The sequence below is a fragment of the Chiloscyllium plagiosum genome, unplaced genomic scaffold (genome assembly GCF_037043375.1).
Source record: "Chiloscyllium plagiosum isolate Xiang-an unplaced genomic scaffold, Cpla_swu_hap1 HiC_scaffold_32, whole genome shotgun sequence".
NCBI classification, from domain to species: Eukaryota; Metazoa; Chordata; class Chondrichthyes; order Orectolobiformes; family Hemiscylliidae; genus Chiloscyllium; species Chiloscyllium plagiosum.
Genome location: NW_028270170.1, coordinates 24,479,389 through 24,497,285, shown reverse-complemented (window position 1 = coordinate 24,497,285; position 17,897 = coordinate 24,479,389). Strand labels below are relative to the sequence as shown.

Sequence of the window (17,897 nt, the reverse complement as noted above, 5' to 3'; positions counted from 1 at the left end):
AATTGATATTGTTTAACACATTTCAAACACCAAGATAAGTTATCAGCTTTACTGGCAAACAAGCACAGGTTGTGTTTTTCCTTCAGAGTATTTTGAATACCAGAACCCATGCAAATCAATGCCAATTTATTGAAAAGTGTATTTGCTCTTCTGTTTGTTTCTTTTGCCTTTGTTTTAATCCATCATATATAAAGACATCAGAATACAGCACAGGAGGAGGCCATTAGGCCCATTGTGCCTGTGCTGTCTCTTTGAGAGAGCTATCGAATTAGTCCCAATCACTTGCTCCTTCCGTATGGTCCTGGTATTATTCTCTCCTTCAAGGACTCTCTTGGGTGTTAATATTGAATCAACCTCCACTAGCATTCCGTATAACTCACTGGGTAAAAGAAAGATTCCATGTGTTGCCTCCAGTTATTTTACTGATTCTCTAAAAATGTGTCTCCTATGATTAGAAGCCATTTTCTCCATGGTCATTGTAGTGATTGTAGCAAGGTCAGCCAGTTGGACCTCATAGAATATGAGTCGTGATTGACCCAGATTAAAAGGCCCAATCAAGGAACCCTGGCTAACAGATAAGGATTGTCAGAGATCATGTTCATTCTGAGAGCTGGATCTGAGGAAGCTGGGTCAGTGTCAAGGATATTCCATATGTAAATAAAGGGTGACTTGTGATACCGGCACATTACATTATCTCAGTGGCAACAAGATTAAAGTGCGCTCCTGAAAAAAATTGCTTGCAACAGTTGCCTTTGAGTTGGGGTAACCATTTCTAGCATCATGCCATTATTTAGGAAGCTTGACTCGTTCGAACCTGCTGTCGAAGACTAGGCTCATTATGTGGAAAGAATGCATTCTTTTTTCTGGCCAAATGGCACTGGACAAGGTGAAAAGTAACGAATAATTCTCCTGACAGTTTGTGGATGGGTAGTTTTTCGATTATTAGGGCCCTAACTTTCCCTGATTCACAGGTTCCTAAACCCTTTCAAGAGTTGATGGATTTAGTTAAAGGAATATTACGACCCCAAGCCTCCTCCAATTCTGAGATGCTATTGCTTTTACTTGGCGTTAAGAACCAAGGGCATCTGTATTGGGATTTATGATGACTGGCAGAGGCATGTTTAACCCTTTATGAGATGCTGACTGTTTGGTATGTGGAGTCAATGACGTGACCATGCAAAAGCACCTACTTGCTGAAGCCCAATGGGACTTCAAACAGGCACTTCAACTCAATTTCTGTTTGGAAAATGCAGCAAGTGGAGCATTTCAGTTGAGGGTATTCCAATGGAAGTGGACACCCTCACCAGCCTGACCGACTTGGAAAACACCACTTGAGGGAAGGTAATTGCATAGCCTCGCACAGGACATCTCCTGAATACAGGATCCTAGTGAGCCCACAGCAAAACCCCAAAACAATGCCAAGCCTCGGCCAAACAGTTAAAATTTTCTTCAGGGGCTGGGCAGGCAAGCTACTGCAGTTGCTGTCAGTATGTGGACTTGATAGAGCAAAAGAGTCGCACTAGACTTAAACTGTATAAGAGAACTCACAGGCGGATATGCAGGAGAGTGCACACCCTCAAAAACCTACCTACATCTAGGTTGGAATGGTTAAATTGCTTGGCAACATCCAAATCAGAACCAATCAAAATAAACTTCTGGTTAAATATCTTCCGGTTCTAATGGAGGTCAATACCAGTGTCGACATTTCAATGATCACAAAACCAATCTTTAACAAAACTCACTCTGGACTCTAACCCTTCTCTGTAGACTGAGAACCTATACTGGCGAACTCCTACAGATTAAAGTATAACTTCAGTTCCGGTCTCTTATGAGGAACAGCTGGTTCAGTTCGCATTGATTGTAGAAAAATACTCGGGCCAAAACTTGATGGGTCGAAATTGGTTGAGAAAGAAAGATTCACTTAGATTGGTTCAACATTTGTCAATTAGGAAATGGCTGCCTGAGTGAAGTACTAATTAAATACTCAGAGATTTGTCAGGAAGGTCGAGGGACTACCAAATGAGCCAAGGCCACCTGGCATGTTGACCTGGAAGCAACTCCCTAATTCTGCAAGGCCCACCTGGTGCCATTTACCTTAAAGGAAAAAGCAGAGGCAGAAATCAGAAGGCTGGAAAATGAAGGAATCTTCAAACCCGTCCAGTTTGCGGAATGGGCAGCACTAGTCATACCATTGGTGAAGCCCAACAGTTCAGTTCACTTTGTGGGAATTTTAAACAAATGGTAAACCATTTTTTTTGTTGGATAAATGCACGATCCTTCACATAGAGGATTCATATGCAAAGATTCATATGCAAAGGGGGGGGGGGGGGACTGTCTTTCATCAAGTTTGACATGAACCATGTGTACTTGCAATTGCAGTTAGATGAAGATTCCCAGAAGTATACGATAATTAATACGCATAAAGGTTTGTACCAATGTACAAGAGTACCATTTGGAGCATCGTCAGCCTTTGTAATTTTTCAGCAGATGATGGAAAACATTTTCCAAGATCTACCTCAGGTTGCTATATGCAAGCTAATTACAGGGAAGAACCAATAGGTGCACTTCGACAACTTGGATATTGTCCTTCGACATTTTTCCCCAGCAGGCATAGATATTAGAAAGGAAAAATATATTCCAGGGACCCCAAGTGACTTACCTGGATTACAGAGTCAACAAGACCATTGAAAGATAAAGTGAGGGCGATCAAAGTGCCCCAGTTCCCATGTCTGTACTGGACTTACCTCTATCACCATACAGGACAGTGTATTATTATGGGGAACAAGAATGATTGTACTGAGCAACGGTCGCTGCCAGGTACTGGCTGAACTCTGCCAGGGTCATGCAGGGGTTTCCAAAATGGAGATGGTGATGGGAAATTATGCCTAATGGTCAGGATTGAATGCAGACATAGCTGCATTGGTGGGGCAGTGCTCAGGGTGCCAACAAGGAATACAATTACCACCTGCAGCTCCTCCATGTTTGTGGGAATGGCAGGATAAATGCTGGACTCAGTAACACATCGACTATGCAGGTCCTTTCACGGGCTCAATGTTCTTAGTCATTGTGGACACCCAATCCAAAATGGATAGATGTGCATAGAGTTCATTCATTAACACATGTACAAAGACAGAAAAACTGGACGCATCTTTTGCAGTACATAGGCTCCCAGAAGTGTTGGTCACAGATAAAGGGCCATCATTTAGAGACATAGAGATGTACAGCACGGAAAAAAGACCCTTTGGTCCAACTCGTCCATGACGACCAGATATCCTAACCTACTTCAGACCCATTTGCCAGCACTTGGCCCATCTCCCTCTAAACCCTTCCTATTCATGTACCCATCCAGATGACTTTTAAACGTTGTAATTGTACCAACCTCCACAACTTCCTCTTGCAGCTCACTCCATACAAGTACCACCCTCTGTGTGAAAAAGTTGCCCCTTAGGTCTCTTATATTTTTCCCCTTGCATTCTAAACCTATGCCCTCTAGTTCTGAACTCCCCCACCCGAGAGAAAAGACCTTGTCTATTTAACCTATCCATGATTTTATAAACCTCTATAAAGGTCACCCGTCAGTCTCTAATGCTCTAGGGAAAACAGCACCAGCCTATTCAGCCTCTCCCTATAGCTCAATATTCTAACAGTGACCTAAACAATGTCCTGTACAGCCGCAACATGACCCCCCCCCCCAACTCCTGTACTCAATACTCTGACCAATAAAGGAAAGCATTCCAAATGCCTTCCTCACTATCCTATCTACCTGTGACTCCACTTTCAAGAATCTGTGAACCTGCACTCCAAGGTCTCTTTGTTCAGCAACACTCCCTAGGATCTTATACACTTAATGGTAAGTCCTGCTAAGATTTGCTTTTCCAAAATACAACACTTATCAGCAGGGAATTTGAGTATTTCCTAAAATCAAATAGTATTCATCATATAAAGACAACTTCATTCCATCCATCATCCAATGGCCTGGCAGAAAAAGCAGTCCAAACTTTGAAATTCGGCTTAAAGAAATAGCCCACAGCTTCACTCGATACCAACTTGTCCCAGTTCCTATTTGATTATAGGACCAGCCCTCACACAACCATGGGGATAGCTCCAACAGAGATGCTAATCGGAAGAAGACTCCACGCTAGGTTAAATCTGATCTTCCCGGACTTGAGTGGAAGGGTGAAACAGCATTATAGGAGCATCAATGCTGGACGCAAGACTCCACCAAGTGAGTGAAACAGTTTGATACAGGCGACCAGGTTTGGCGAAGACACCATGGGGATTTCCCTGCATGGGAAAGGAGCAAGGTCGATGCGAGGTCAGGCCCTGTGAAGTATGCGGTTCAGGTAGATGAGATGGTCATGAATAAGAATGAATTTCTTCCGAGATGCTCCGAGCACAAGAAACGATCTACTGTGCATTACCGCCTGTATCTGAGGCAGAGTCGTAGGAACATGACTCGGTGCCAAGACTCCCTAGCAGAAGCTACAACAAAAAAAAAACTGGCCTACATCTTCAGACTCAGAGGGGAAGGGAACTCATTCTATGGAGGTCTATCTGGCTGACCTTGTTACAGTCACTACATATTCCCGAGTCCAAAGACATTGACCAGTCTTTTTTTTTGTAGCTTCTCCTGGGGTGTTTTAGCACCGGGTCAGGTTCTTACGACTCTGCCTCAGATACAGATGGTAACACACAGTAGCTCACTTCTTGCGCTCCAAGCAACTCGGAAGTAATTCATTCTTATTCATGACCATCCCATCTACCTGAACCTTAATCTGGTCCAATCAGGGAGCACTGACTGACAGATAAAAACAGGCGTGTCACACAGCATTGTCCTTTTTTGTGAAGGGCACTGCCTGTCACTGGCCACTCGGGTGTTTTCCTTTCTTCCTGGTGGTGGAAATTGAATAAAGATTGGTGCACTTTGTGTCTTTCACTGTGTCTCACCCCTGCACACACACACACCATGGAAAAAAAGAAAAAGAAAAAAAAAGAAAAAAAGAGCAGAGAGAAAAGAAAAAAAAAACAGGCGTGTCACACCGCATTGCCCTTTTTTGTGAAGGGCACTGCCTGTCACTGGCCACTCGGATGTTTTCCTTTCTTCCTGGTGGTGGAAATTGAATAAAGATTTGTGCACTTTGTGTCTTTCACTGTGTCTCACACCTGCACATACACACCATGGGTGCTGGGGAAAAAATAAGCACTACTGCAGTTAGGCAGTAGTGTGGGGGTTAAATTTTATTTTAAAAAGAAAAAAAGGAAAAAAAAATAGGCATGTCAGATATTCTGTTCCCTCTGAGAGTTGGCTCTGAGGATACTCAATCAGTGTCAAGAATGTTCCACATGTAAATAAAGGATACCTTGATGACAGGATATAGCCACGATGGAGTTTTTCAGACATTACCAAAATTACTCATCTCTTCCTTTCTATCTCTGCTCAAAGGAACACTGCATCAGCTTTTTCAGTCTCTGTACATAGGTTAAGCCCCTCAAACCTGGTGCCTTCTAGTAAATCTTTTCTGCATTCTCTTCAAAGAGTTAGTCTCATACCCAGAATTGAACACAAAACCTCATCTGAGGACTAGCCAGCTTTAACATGCCTTTGGCAAATAAAGTGAAGAAATCCAGATGCAATTCTAACAACTTTTTTAGCTTGTCGTCAAAGACACGCATGTACATACACTCCTAGGTCTCTTCATTCAAAACTGTACTATTTAAATTTTATAGACTCTCTGCATTCATATTCTCCACGCAAATAAGAATCATTTCACACTTTTATATGTTCAATATTATCTGTCTTGAGTCTACTCACTTGATCAGTCTGTCTACTTCTTATTGAAGTGTTTTATTTTATAATCTCTCTCATTGTTTATAACATTCCCAAGTTTCTCATGATTTTAAACCTTTGAAACTATGCTCTGAATAGTCAATTCTGGGTCACTAATATATATATATATTAAAAAGTACCATGGTCCAAATACTGACCCATAGGGTATGGATTCCAGTCCAAAAAAAAAAATCACCATTCACCACTACTTTCTGTATGTTGCCACTCAGTTTATATTGTATCCTGCCCCTTTTAATCCTGTGCCCTTTCATTTTGCCAACAAGTCCATGATGTAGCATTCCTGCAAACACTTTCTGAAAGTCCATACACACAACAAGCTGAGTCAGGTATTAAATATTGTGAGAAAATCCTGGGATGGTACTGCCTTAAGAAAACAAAAATACTCGTCTTTTTTGTTGACAATAGCAGTGGTCAATTCGTACAATGAACTAACTGAAAGTGAGACATTTCTTTCATGAGGGTGTGACATCCTGTGTACAATGACAACTGTACTTCAAAATTAATTGACTCTGAGACACAACATATAGAGTATAAATACAGGTATTAGCCTTTACTCCTCATTACAAAGATCAACAAATAATTGATTACACGTCCGACAGAAAGCATGTGAATTAAAAAGCACTGGGACTTGTGGATTTTTTTTAAATTGCAAAGCAAACAAGATTCAGAACTTTAAAAAAAATGCAATTTTATAGATCAGATAGGCAATTAACTTCCAGATGAGACATGACAGGTTTGACGGTACTGAAGCCGAAACTGGACATTGAGAAGAGAAGTGGCGACACATATTTCTTGGATGGATGAGGTGATTGGCTGACTGGCCTATCCTTTCATCATGTCGTAACATTCACTAAGAAATTCAAGAATGCAGCTGATAGAACAACAATTTCATTGGGTTAAAATGTCAACAAAATTCCAACTTATTATAAATATCTTAACAAAATCAACACTGCTTACGATATATAATCCCTGACTAAACAAGATCGCTGATGTTGAAAGCTGTCTTTAAATTGAACTCAATTTTCATTTGAAACTTTTACACAGGAAGTCCTGTCATGTTGCTTCCTGTTGTGTGTAGGAGATTCTGTGGTGACCAATTAGTCAACCAATTCTGAATAATAAAGTGGGAAAAGGGAGAAATGGCAACAGTTCTAAAATTCAATAGCTCTCATTTGACAACTTAAAAAGGTCATAAATATGGCTGGTGCAGACCATTTAAATCACTGGTAATCTGACAATAACTAAATCACAACAGTGTTCATGAAATTCCAAAACCTAACTATTCAATGAAATATACAGATTTGTCAAACAATCTCACTTAATATTATTCTTTTGACTTTTAAACGTTCATAGTTAAACTCATGTTAATATAATAAAAGAAAAAAAACCAATTAACTCCAGATTGCATTTATCATTAAATCCCAAATACTCCTAGCATCCCCACAGTTGATTGTTTTCCTTAATTTACAGCAGCAGACTCCAATATACATTGTGAAGGAACAATGCACTAACTTAAAACGTAAAGTATGGTTATGTAATAAAATAGATTGATACACTTAGTATACCAATGAACATAACATTTTACCTTGATACTTCATGTTCACCTTTCAACATAAGAAACTAACTTGATGACAGTGCTAAATTAAGATGTGCAAATGCAGTCAAACTGATCCCACCCTCGTATAGGAATATTGGTGATTTCAGTTAGTAATTTCCTGGTGATATGCTGCCTGGAGTTAACAGCCTTTTAGAATTGCTGGTTAATTTGTAAAATGTCCATCTACTGCTGTGAAAAAAATATTCAGACTGCCACCTCATTATAAAGTGACTATAAATCCACACCAGTCGTTTACAAGGGAGTCCTAAAAATAATTAAGTTGGTAATACTAGACAAAGTTGCATTCTACGAAAATTGATTCAAGCCACTATTTATCTATTAAGTTGTTTAATTCTGATGTAACTGTCAGATAATAACCAAGAACGTATAATATTATTAATGCATATTTCCATACTTCAAAGATTAAGAATAATTATTCATGTTCAGTCTGGATATGAAAACCATAAAGCTTTTCATTCACCAAAAATTTGAGATTACATGTTATAAACTGTAGCATATTTAAAATGATCCTTTCCTGAAACTTCAGGTCATTTAAACACAAGTCTTTAATAGACATTTCCAATGACTAGGCATGTTCCTTTTTAACAGGACTTACTTTAATTGATGCAGTGCTGAAGCGAATCTTTCTGTGTGGCATGGGTTCCTCTTCATCAGATAATCCAGTGATCTCTGAGTAGCCACTCTCTGGTTCAAAGGCATCATCCTCATCATCATCCAGACAACTTCCTTCAGATTCATCACCAACCCCACTAAAGGCGCTAATATCCACCATATCTGCCTCAGAAACACCTTCTTTTTTTTTGCAATGATCGAAAAGATCTAGGTCATTTTTAACCTGCTCACCCTCTTCAAAGGAATCTGCTTTAGATGACAAGGACTCCTCGACCTGTTGCACAGTCCCTTCTGCGGATTCCAAAGGAGGGGACTGGAAATGATCCAAAGAGTCTTTGGGAAGATCTCCATTTTCTGAACCAGCATCATGGAGCAGTTCTCCGGTCTCAACCAGTTTAACCTCACAAGTTTCCAAAATGGCATCTCCCTGTTGGAGTCCAGTGCCATTTTCAGAGTCCTTAACAATGGACTCTAGATCCTCCCTTCCATCATCTGTAGGTCCAGATTCCTGATCTGACACTACAGCATCTTCCACTTCCACTGGCCTAATTTTTCTGACCTCCTCGACTTTCTGTGACCTCTGTGCAGTTGCGGTTGGCCTGGTTTCTTTCAAGCTGTCCCCATGCTTCACAAGTGATGCCAACTTGCTGGCTAAATTATTTCTGGATGAGGAACCACCCAGAGACTTGTCAGACTGCTGCTCCTCAGCTTCTTTTCTAATTTGGCCAGAGGTCCCAGGTAGATCAAGAGAGAAGTCGCCATCACTGTTGCCCCCACCTTCTGTCTTAAGCGCCTCTTGCTGGTTCTTAAGAACGAATTTGGATTTTCTGGACAGTGGTTTGGAACTGAGAGGGCAGGTGCTTGGCCGTGGCCCTCGCTCCAGGGCTTTGCGTTGGTTGGCACCACTTTCGAAGACAGCACTGAGCTGACTGACCGTGGGCGAAATGGCCTCCGTCTCGAGGCTGTCCAGTGACTCGGTGCTGCCATTGAAGCGGACCACCACATCCAACTTGCTGTCCTTGAGCCCGGCCCTTTCCTTTTTCAGCAAGATCCGGTTGGAGACATTCTTCTCCTGGATGTTCTTCTCAAAGAGCTTCCTGGTCTCCTGCAGCTTGGAGAAGGGTCTCTCGTTCTTGGTGTCAAAGCGGCTCACTCTCTCAGAGACACTAGTGCCAAGCTTCAAGAGGGCACTGTGGTCTACATTCTCATTCAGGCTGCTGGCTCTGGGCAGGGACAGGCGCACAGATCTCTCCTTGCCTTTGGCTGGGATGCCAGTCGCTTCATTTGGGGTGGTGCCCATCTTCTGCAGGAACATGTTTTTGATCCTGTGGACATTGGATCCATACTTCTTGCCCCGGCTCTGCTTCCTCCCCTCGGCATCCTCGGCTGCTTTCTGCTCTCCATTGGCAGTAGGTTTGCTGTCGCTGCTGTTTTGCTGCAGAGCCTGAATCTCTGCCTCATAGGCATTGCGGTGCGGAGATGGGCTCCTCAAGCTCGCTGCTGCTGATGCTGAGGATGTATCGGTCTTCATCATGTTTAATGCAGCGCTCCTCTTCCCCAGAGCTGCATTCTTCCCGATCCGCAGACACACAGAGAAAGAAACAGCTACAGCATAAGGCTCATGGTTGCAATTCTGCCGACCTCAAGAAGGCTGCTAGTCCTCCATCTACAAAAGGGGAGGAGGGGGAAAAAAAACAAAGACTAAAATAAAAATCCAGGAATAAAGCGCCAAATGCAACATCAAAGAATGCAAGCCGCCTGATGGATTGCAAACATTTAATCCTTTGATTGTATCATTTTGATCGCAAAAGGCTGATCGCTTGTTCCTTCTGCATTATCAACCTACACCAGACTACAGTAATCGGCACTCACTGGGTCCTATTGCCCGTCAGATGAAATTACAACGTGCAGGCTGCTTAGCATATTATCCTACACAGGCTGCTTAGCATATTGTCCGACAAAATATATATAATGCTTGCCTTTTTAAAATTTTAACTTATTGGTACAGTTAAGTTTTCTTTAAGACCTCATTTTAAACAGAAAATGCACAAATATAAATTGTTCTTCCCAATGTTGTCACTCAGGTCTACAGATTTCCCACTTCGTGTTTATTACCTGTTGGTGAAATTGTGCAAGGCACAGAATGTGAGAGGGATGTGTTTGTTCATTTGCAAGCCATAGTTCTTCAGGAAGTGAGGTCAGAAAAATCCCAGTGTCCCGAAAAATTATAATATCCATATTTACATTGATGATAACACCCCAAAATTACCTTGTAGTCTCTGCTATTTCAAAAAATATTATTGAACGGAAAACAATGTTTTCGCTAACCTATTTGACATATAAAGAGAACAATGTGGAAGTAAAGCTTTGATAGATCTTGATTATAAATAACACTACATTATCAGGGACCTGCATACTTTAATTTCCCAACCCCTTCTAAAAAGTCACTTAATTATACTTTAAGAGGCAAATCATTGACTCTATGTTTAGAAATTACATCCAATGGTTGTTCTTTAGTGAATACTGTGTGTAAATATGGAATGTTGTACTATGAGAAACTCTAATAAACTGTAATAACAAGAAAAATCTTTGAACTATGACTTTTTGAAAGGATGATGATCTAAAACCTAATGCCACTACTTACAAAGATAATTGGAATGTTTTTGAAAAGTTCTAAAACACTTGGTTAGTTTAATTATACATCTCTAAAGCAGTTAAAAAATTCTGTCTAAAGTTATAACAGATCATTTCAGAAACTGTATAAAATATTTTAATTCTGTCTGTAAAGGCCACAGTAAAATTGTGATTTAATTAAAAGATCCTGAATAGGACTGCATAATAATACGGTACATAACTTATTGACAGTAAAATCCTGTGCTCAAAAGCAACACAAGGTCCAGTGACTGTGCAAATTTGAAATTGCAATGAATTATATAGGGTGCTTAAATAATATGAATAATGGGGTTAATATTGCTGGACCATTTTTTAAATATGGGATTATCCATAACAATTTTTGATATATCGGTCATGTTTGTGATGTTTCTACTTTCTGCTTAGTAAAGATCTCATGACATTTGAATTTTATTTGGTTCTTATTGATTATTCCTCCAGGTAAAATTACCATTTGGATTACATTAGTAAGCATTTCTGATTTGCTACTGTACTTCCCTATCTGCCAGTAACATTCCACAAAACACAATGCTCTTTGGGGTTTGTGCAATAAGTGGCTGTTGCAGTAACCAATTACATTTGTCGGGAAAGGAGGACACTGAATATATGTGCATGGCATTCACTGCACAGTACAGCCTTAAACAGCTCACATTGCAAGATGAAGAGAAGGAAAGATAGTACATTTTTTAAAAATACACAAACACAAAGTCACAGTATGAGAACTAAGAGATGTGACTTAAAGCTAACTTGAAAATAGAATTTTTGAGAATGACTTGAAGGCAGACGTGTAAGCACACAGGAATTTAGACAGTAATGCTAGAGATTTTACCATGCAAAGCATTGACATAAAAAACTGTGAGCAAGTATTGTCACAACACGAAGTATGTTTCATTGACAGGAAATATATGAACATTTTATGACTAATTGATATACCAAAATAACACATTTGAAGATCCATGAGCATTAGGGGTGTTATGTCTATATATATTTCCATTATAAATTCTCATAGTCATAGAGATGTACAGCATGGAAACAGACCCTTTGGTCCAACCTGTCCATGCTGACCAGATATCCCAACCCAAACTAGTCCCACCCGCCAGCACCTGGCCCATATCCCTCCAAACCCTTCCTATTCATATACCCATCCAAATGCCTCTTAAATGTTGCAATTGTACTAGCCTCCACCACATCCTCTGGCAGCTCATTCCATATACTTACCACCCTCAGCGTGAAAAAGTTGCCCCTTAGGTGTCTTTTATATCTTTCCCCTCTCACCCTAAACCTATGCCCTATCGTTCTGGACTCCTCCACCCCAGGGAAAAGACTTTGCCTATTTATCCTATCCATGCCCCTCAATTTTGTAAACCTCTATAAGGTCACCCCTCAGCCTCCGGCGCTCCAGGGAAAACAGCCCCAGCCTGTTCAGCCTCTCCCTATAGCTCAAATCGTCCAACCCTGGCAACATCCTTGTAAATCTTTTCTGAACACTTTCAGGTTTCACAACATCATTCTGATAGGAAGGAGACCAAAATTGCTCACTCAATATTCCAACAGTGGCCTAACCAATGTCCTGTACAGCCGCAACATGACCTCACAACTCCTGTACTCAATACTCTGACCAATAAAGGAAAGCATACCAAACGCCTTCTTCACTATCCTATCTACCTGCGACTCCACTTTCAAGGAGCTATGAACCTGCACTCCAAGGTCTCTTTGTTCAGCAACACTCCCTAGGACCTTACCATTAAGTGTATAAGTCTTGCTAAGATTTGCTTTCCCAAAATGCAGCACCTCGCATTTATCTGAATTAAACTCCATCTGCCACTTCTCAGCCCATTGGCTCATCTGGTCCAGATCCTGTTGTAATCTGAGGTAACCCTCTTCGCTGTCCACAACACCTCCAATTTTGGTGTCATCTGCAAACTTACTAACTGTACCTCTTACGCTCGCATCCAAATCATTTATGTAAATAACAAAAAGTAGAGGACCCAGCACCGATCCTTGTGGCACTCCACTGGTCACAGGCCTCCAGTATGAAAACCAACCCTCCACCACCACCCTCTGTCTTCTACCTTTAAGCCAATTCTGTATCCAAATGGCTAGTTCTCCCTGTATTCTATGAGATCTAACCTTGCTAATCAGTCTCCCATGGGGAACCTTGTCGAACACCTTACTGAAGTCCATATAGATCACATCTACTGCTCTGCCCTCAATCTTCTTTGTTACTTCTTCAAAAAACTCAATCAAGTTTGAGAGACATGATTTCCCACGCACAAAGCCATGTTGACTATCAGTCCTTGCCTTTCCAAATACATGTACGTCCTGTCCCTCAGGATTCCCTCGAACAACTTGCCCACCACTGAGGTCAGACTCACCGGTCTATGGTTCCCTGGCTTGTCTTTACCGCCCTTAAGATTTATTATGGAAATTGCCCATGTAAACCTGTCACACCCTACTTACAGCTGCCCACCACTAGTGGCATGATAAAGCTGCAGTTTTCTGCTGTGTGATTTCTTAAACTATTCTGCACAGAACCCCTTGTTCCCACCAACTATGTATCTCTATTTCATACAAATTAGTATATATTTTTATTGCAAAAATGGTAAAATGTAACATTCAACCATATTTTAAAAATTGACTTCAAAATTAACACTGGGTAAAATCTGAAAACCATATAGACATGGTCATGATATAGGGACAGCATGAGAAATCACTACTTATAAACTGGCAAAGCACCATAATTTGAGTTGATTTCTGAATAATTTAGTGAAAGTGCATTGTACCTGTTATGTTTGAAGGTATTGGCCAAGCTGTCTATCACTAAAAACAACTTCATATTGCAGTATATAGTCTTCCCTGTGTACTTCACGATTGCATTTCACCTTGAAATGTTTCTCCTCCAAAAAGGTGCTGAAGTAGTACTTAATTTTTTTCTTGTTTTGTCTAGTCTCCTCAATTATATGTTACCACACATTTTTTTCACGTTACCTGGATTGATTTGTCTATTTGAAGCAACAGGAGTTCTCAATTACATTTTGGCGGCAAATATTATTGGTTCTACATATTTTTACATAATTGTACATATAATTAAAAATTTAATCTGAAAATAAGCTATTGATCAAAAACTAGGTAGATGTATATCTAAGATATGACTGTATATTTTTACTTCTAACATACATTTATGAACCTGTAAACATCTGTTTTATAATCAGACCATTTGTCTACTAAAAAACACATACCTACACCCAACCTATTACATTAATGGAGTACACCTACAATTCAATGCTATAAGGTCTGTATTTACAATATAATCTTGAATTTACTATTTAGGATATGGCATGGCTTTAAATCAGTAACAATTAAAGTTAAGATCATTAAAACTTCAAAGACTGAAGCAGCTATAGGAATAGGCCTTTCAATTCTTTGAGCTTTGTCTATCATTCAATAAAATCATGGTTGATCATGTAACACAACTCCATTTTCCTGCACCATCCCTATATCCTTTAATCCCCTTAGTGGGGCTAGGTTAGCTCACTCAGCTGGACACCGGAATTGCGATGCAGAATGAGGCCAATAGTATATGTTGAATTCCTACACCAGCTGATGTTACCCTGAAGAGCTCTCTTTCTCAACCTCTCCCCTGACCTGAGATGTGGTGACCCTCAGATTAAACCAGCACCATTCATCTCTCTCTAATGAGACAGTAGCCCTCTAGTCTGGAGGGGCTATGGCAACTTTTAAAAAAATTCCCTTAGTTTCCAGAAATGTATCAATTTCTGTCCTGAATATACTCGATAACTGAACAACTCTGGAGTACAAAATTTCAAAGATAGACAACACTTTGAGCAAAGGTATTTCTCTTCATCTCCATTCTAAATAGCCAAATCCTTAGTCCAAGGATCTTAATTCACCGCCATGGAAAACCTTGCTCCAGAATCCACCATACAATATCCCCTGAGAATTTTGTATATTTCAGCTAGATTACCTCTCAATCTCGTACATTCTGGGGAATCTAGGCTTTGTCTACTGAAAGGTCAAATTATTAATATATATTTGTCCAAGGATGTGTAGGTTTGGTGGATTAGCCATGGGAAATGCAGGGTTACAAGGATATGGTAGTCATGATTTGGAGGTGCCGGTGTTTGAATGGGGCGTACAAAGTTCAAAATCACACAACACCAGGTTATAGTCCAACAGGTTTATTTGGAAGAACTAGCTTTTGGACCGCTGCTCCTTCATCAGGTGATTGTATCCCTTAATCAGGGATAGGGTAGGTGGACGAGTCTGGATGAGATGCTCTTTGGACAATCAGTGGAGATTTGTTCGGCCGAATGGCCTGTTTCCACACTGTAGGGATTCTATAATTGTATGAAATTTAAACCTTTAATTCTTGTTGTCATTAAAGTCAAAACTAAACGAACAGAATTCTTTTACCTCATTTAGAGTTATTCTGAATTAGTGAATGAATAGGTACATTAACTGTGTCCCATGTTCATAAACAACTCCCTATGTGATTTAACAATAGAGGATGATATACTTGTACTATGTTTGAACACTTCAAACGTATTTAATTATATTTCCATAACCTGTACAGAATAAGTTTCACAATTACGAGTTAGACCTCACAAGTGCTAAAGAAGCATCTCAGCTTTTACTTTCCAGTGTTCCTGTCATGTTTACAAGCATTCACAGAAACATTCAACTCTTATAATTACTGGCTCTACTGAGTCTAGTTAACCCTATTTTTTTTGTAGATGCACTGAATATATAATTCAAAAAACATACATGCGCACTTAAATAAAAAGACTTGCATTCACATAGCGCCTATAACGTTTCCAGGATGTCCCAATCGTCTCATAGCTAATCAAGTACATTAGAAGTGTAATCACTGTTGTACTGTATGAATTTATTTTTTTTAAAGTGCACAAGTACGTGTATGGTCATGTCCATTTAAGTCCTGTCTCTATGCATATGTAAACTACAGTTGCTTTGAATGAGAGTCTAGTCTCAGTCGCACTAGGATCCAGGAGAAAGCCACTACACAAAAGGCCTGGCTACGTTGCGTTTCCTGCGCGTTATTTCCCATTTCCCTAATAACTGTCATTTTAGCCCAAAACGTCGGATCCGGAAAGTGTTACAAACAGGAAACGTTCCCCCGTTAGATATTTTCTCTCTCTCTCTCTCTCTTTCTTTCTCTCTCTCTCTCTCTCTGTCTCTGTTGGAGAAAACCCGTTAGTTGCTCCTGTCATTCAGCAGCTGCAGCTTTGCGCTGGGGAGGAGTGGGAGAAGGAAGCTGACTTACATTGTTACCCGTTTGCAGTTCTGTTTGTTTCCTTGTTGCCGTCTATGTTTCCCCGTCTGTGATGTGCCGCAATACTGGGTTTCACCAGCTACACATGTCACATCGTCTTAAAACCACCGACAGTCATGCTGCAGGCGGAGCTTCTGCACAATACCCGAGTGTACATTCAATGTTGATGTCGCCTTTGTGTGTGTGTGTGTGAACTCGCAACCTCCCGCTATATATTTATTCATCTTATTTTTTTTTAAAAAGCTCATTATCAGGTAATGCAAAATAATTTTACCAATCTATTAACACAAGTTGTTACTCTGACAAGGTCATTATGCCTTCCATTCAAACCCTCTCAGATTCCAGGCAGTTCCGGGAAACATTCTAAACGCAGTGATTATCACTTTAGACAATTAGACTGAAACAAACTCCCCTCCGCAGTCATAAAATGAACATGCAGTATTGTTACTGTAATGATTATATTAAACAATTATAAGCCACTTCTATTTGTGTCTTTCCTTGCCTACCTTCTCTCTTGTTCCATTCTGATTTGTAGTTTATACCATGACAAAAAAAAACCCTACAGCACCAACTCAAATTCCTAATTCGTTTAGGAAGTGGGACACACAGCGAAAAGAATAGTTGCTCCTGATTGGATGAATGCAATCCCGTAGCCAGTGGAAGCTGAGAATTTTGGAGATTGACAGCCACATCATCGTGGCGACCAGGTCAAACATACGCTTTTTTTGAAGAGTCAGAAATGAATGGGTGAGCCATAACATTGGGGTCTAATTATTTCTTTAAGACGTGTTCAAAAGCTGAATAAAAATATTTTGTCAATCTCACTGTTCCATTGTTTTTATAAGTATATTGGGATGTAAAGATTGCTAATATAAATGCGTTGATCTAAGATATTAAAGATATATTCATTAATAAATGCACTCACACATCAAACATTGCCGGTAATGCCTTGGAATGTTGTGTATCACACTAATCTAATTTTAATGCTTGCTGATTCGGGAATAAAGTCGCCATTGTCCGACTGGAACACAGGGCAGCTCCCTCATTTGACAGAGACGACTGGTGGTGGTTTAATCTGAGGGTCACCACACTCAAATGAGAGGAGGAGCTGAGAAGGCAACAACCTTTAATGGTAACCTCAGCCAGTGAGGGAATTTAACACATACGGCTGACATCGCTCTGTGTTGCAAACCAACTGTCCAGCCAACTGAGCTCTTGCAGTGGCACCCTAATTAAATTCTAAAGGCAGAATCTTTTCACATCCTGAAATGATGTGGGCCATGACAGGAGAATTGGGTGAATTGCATGGGCAGTCAAGTGAGGCCTTTCTCAAGTCACATTTGCTAATTAAGTTCCAGCCATGGAGATGAGATTCTCACCAGCGAGTGGCAGGAGGTCTAATAATGGAGTTTATCACTCGTTATCACCTTTATTATTATACTATTGCAGCTCACTAATATGCACTCTCCCCTCCTAGCACACACCAGATAGAACCTATACACCAAGGATTCCAGGCATGAAAGTCAGAATGGGTACAACCAGACTTCCATCTTGGGCATCCATCACCAATGTGCCCCTACATCTGCAGGCTTTGGCATCCAACAAATGCCTGCCTTTCTGCACCATCATAGCACAGCCCTGTTCCACTTCAAGAACACTTCTTATTTCAAAGCTGCACTTTGGGTGCACAAGGGTCTCTCAAAGATTCTGCCAGTACCAGGGACCCCCAGTTATCCCAGCAGTGGTGAGTACCTCCATACAAGGTAATTGGGAGATTTGTGCTAGTATCAGAAGAGAAAGATGAGGTGGAGTGTGATAGGAATTAATGAGGCGAGTTT

General features: G+C 40.5%; 1 protein-coding gene across 2 annotated transcripts in view; it reads right to left on the bottom strand.

Moving 5' to 3' along the window:
• LOC122539931 (neurabin-2-like) overlaps positions 1-16,661 on the bottom strand; it is a 223,942-nt gene extending 207,281 nt beyond the window's left edge. Inside the window, exons 1-2 of one of the 2 annotated variants that reach the window (XM_043675131.2) lie at positions 16,566-16,661; positions 8,062-9,744 (exon numbers count right to left, since the gene is read on the bottom strand). In XM_043675131.2, the coding sequence (XP_043531066.2) occupies positions 8,062-9,612 (1,551 nt within the window). In that variant the 5' untranslated portion in view covers positions 9,613-9,744; positions 16,566-16,661. Of the gene's footprint in view, positions 1-8,061; positions 9,745-16,050; positions 16,285-16,565 lie in introns of those variants that run through there. The other variant, XM_043675130.2, reaches the window with a different exon arrangement.
• Positions 16,662-17,897: the final 1,236 nt, after the last annotated feature.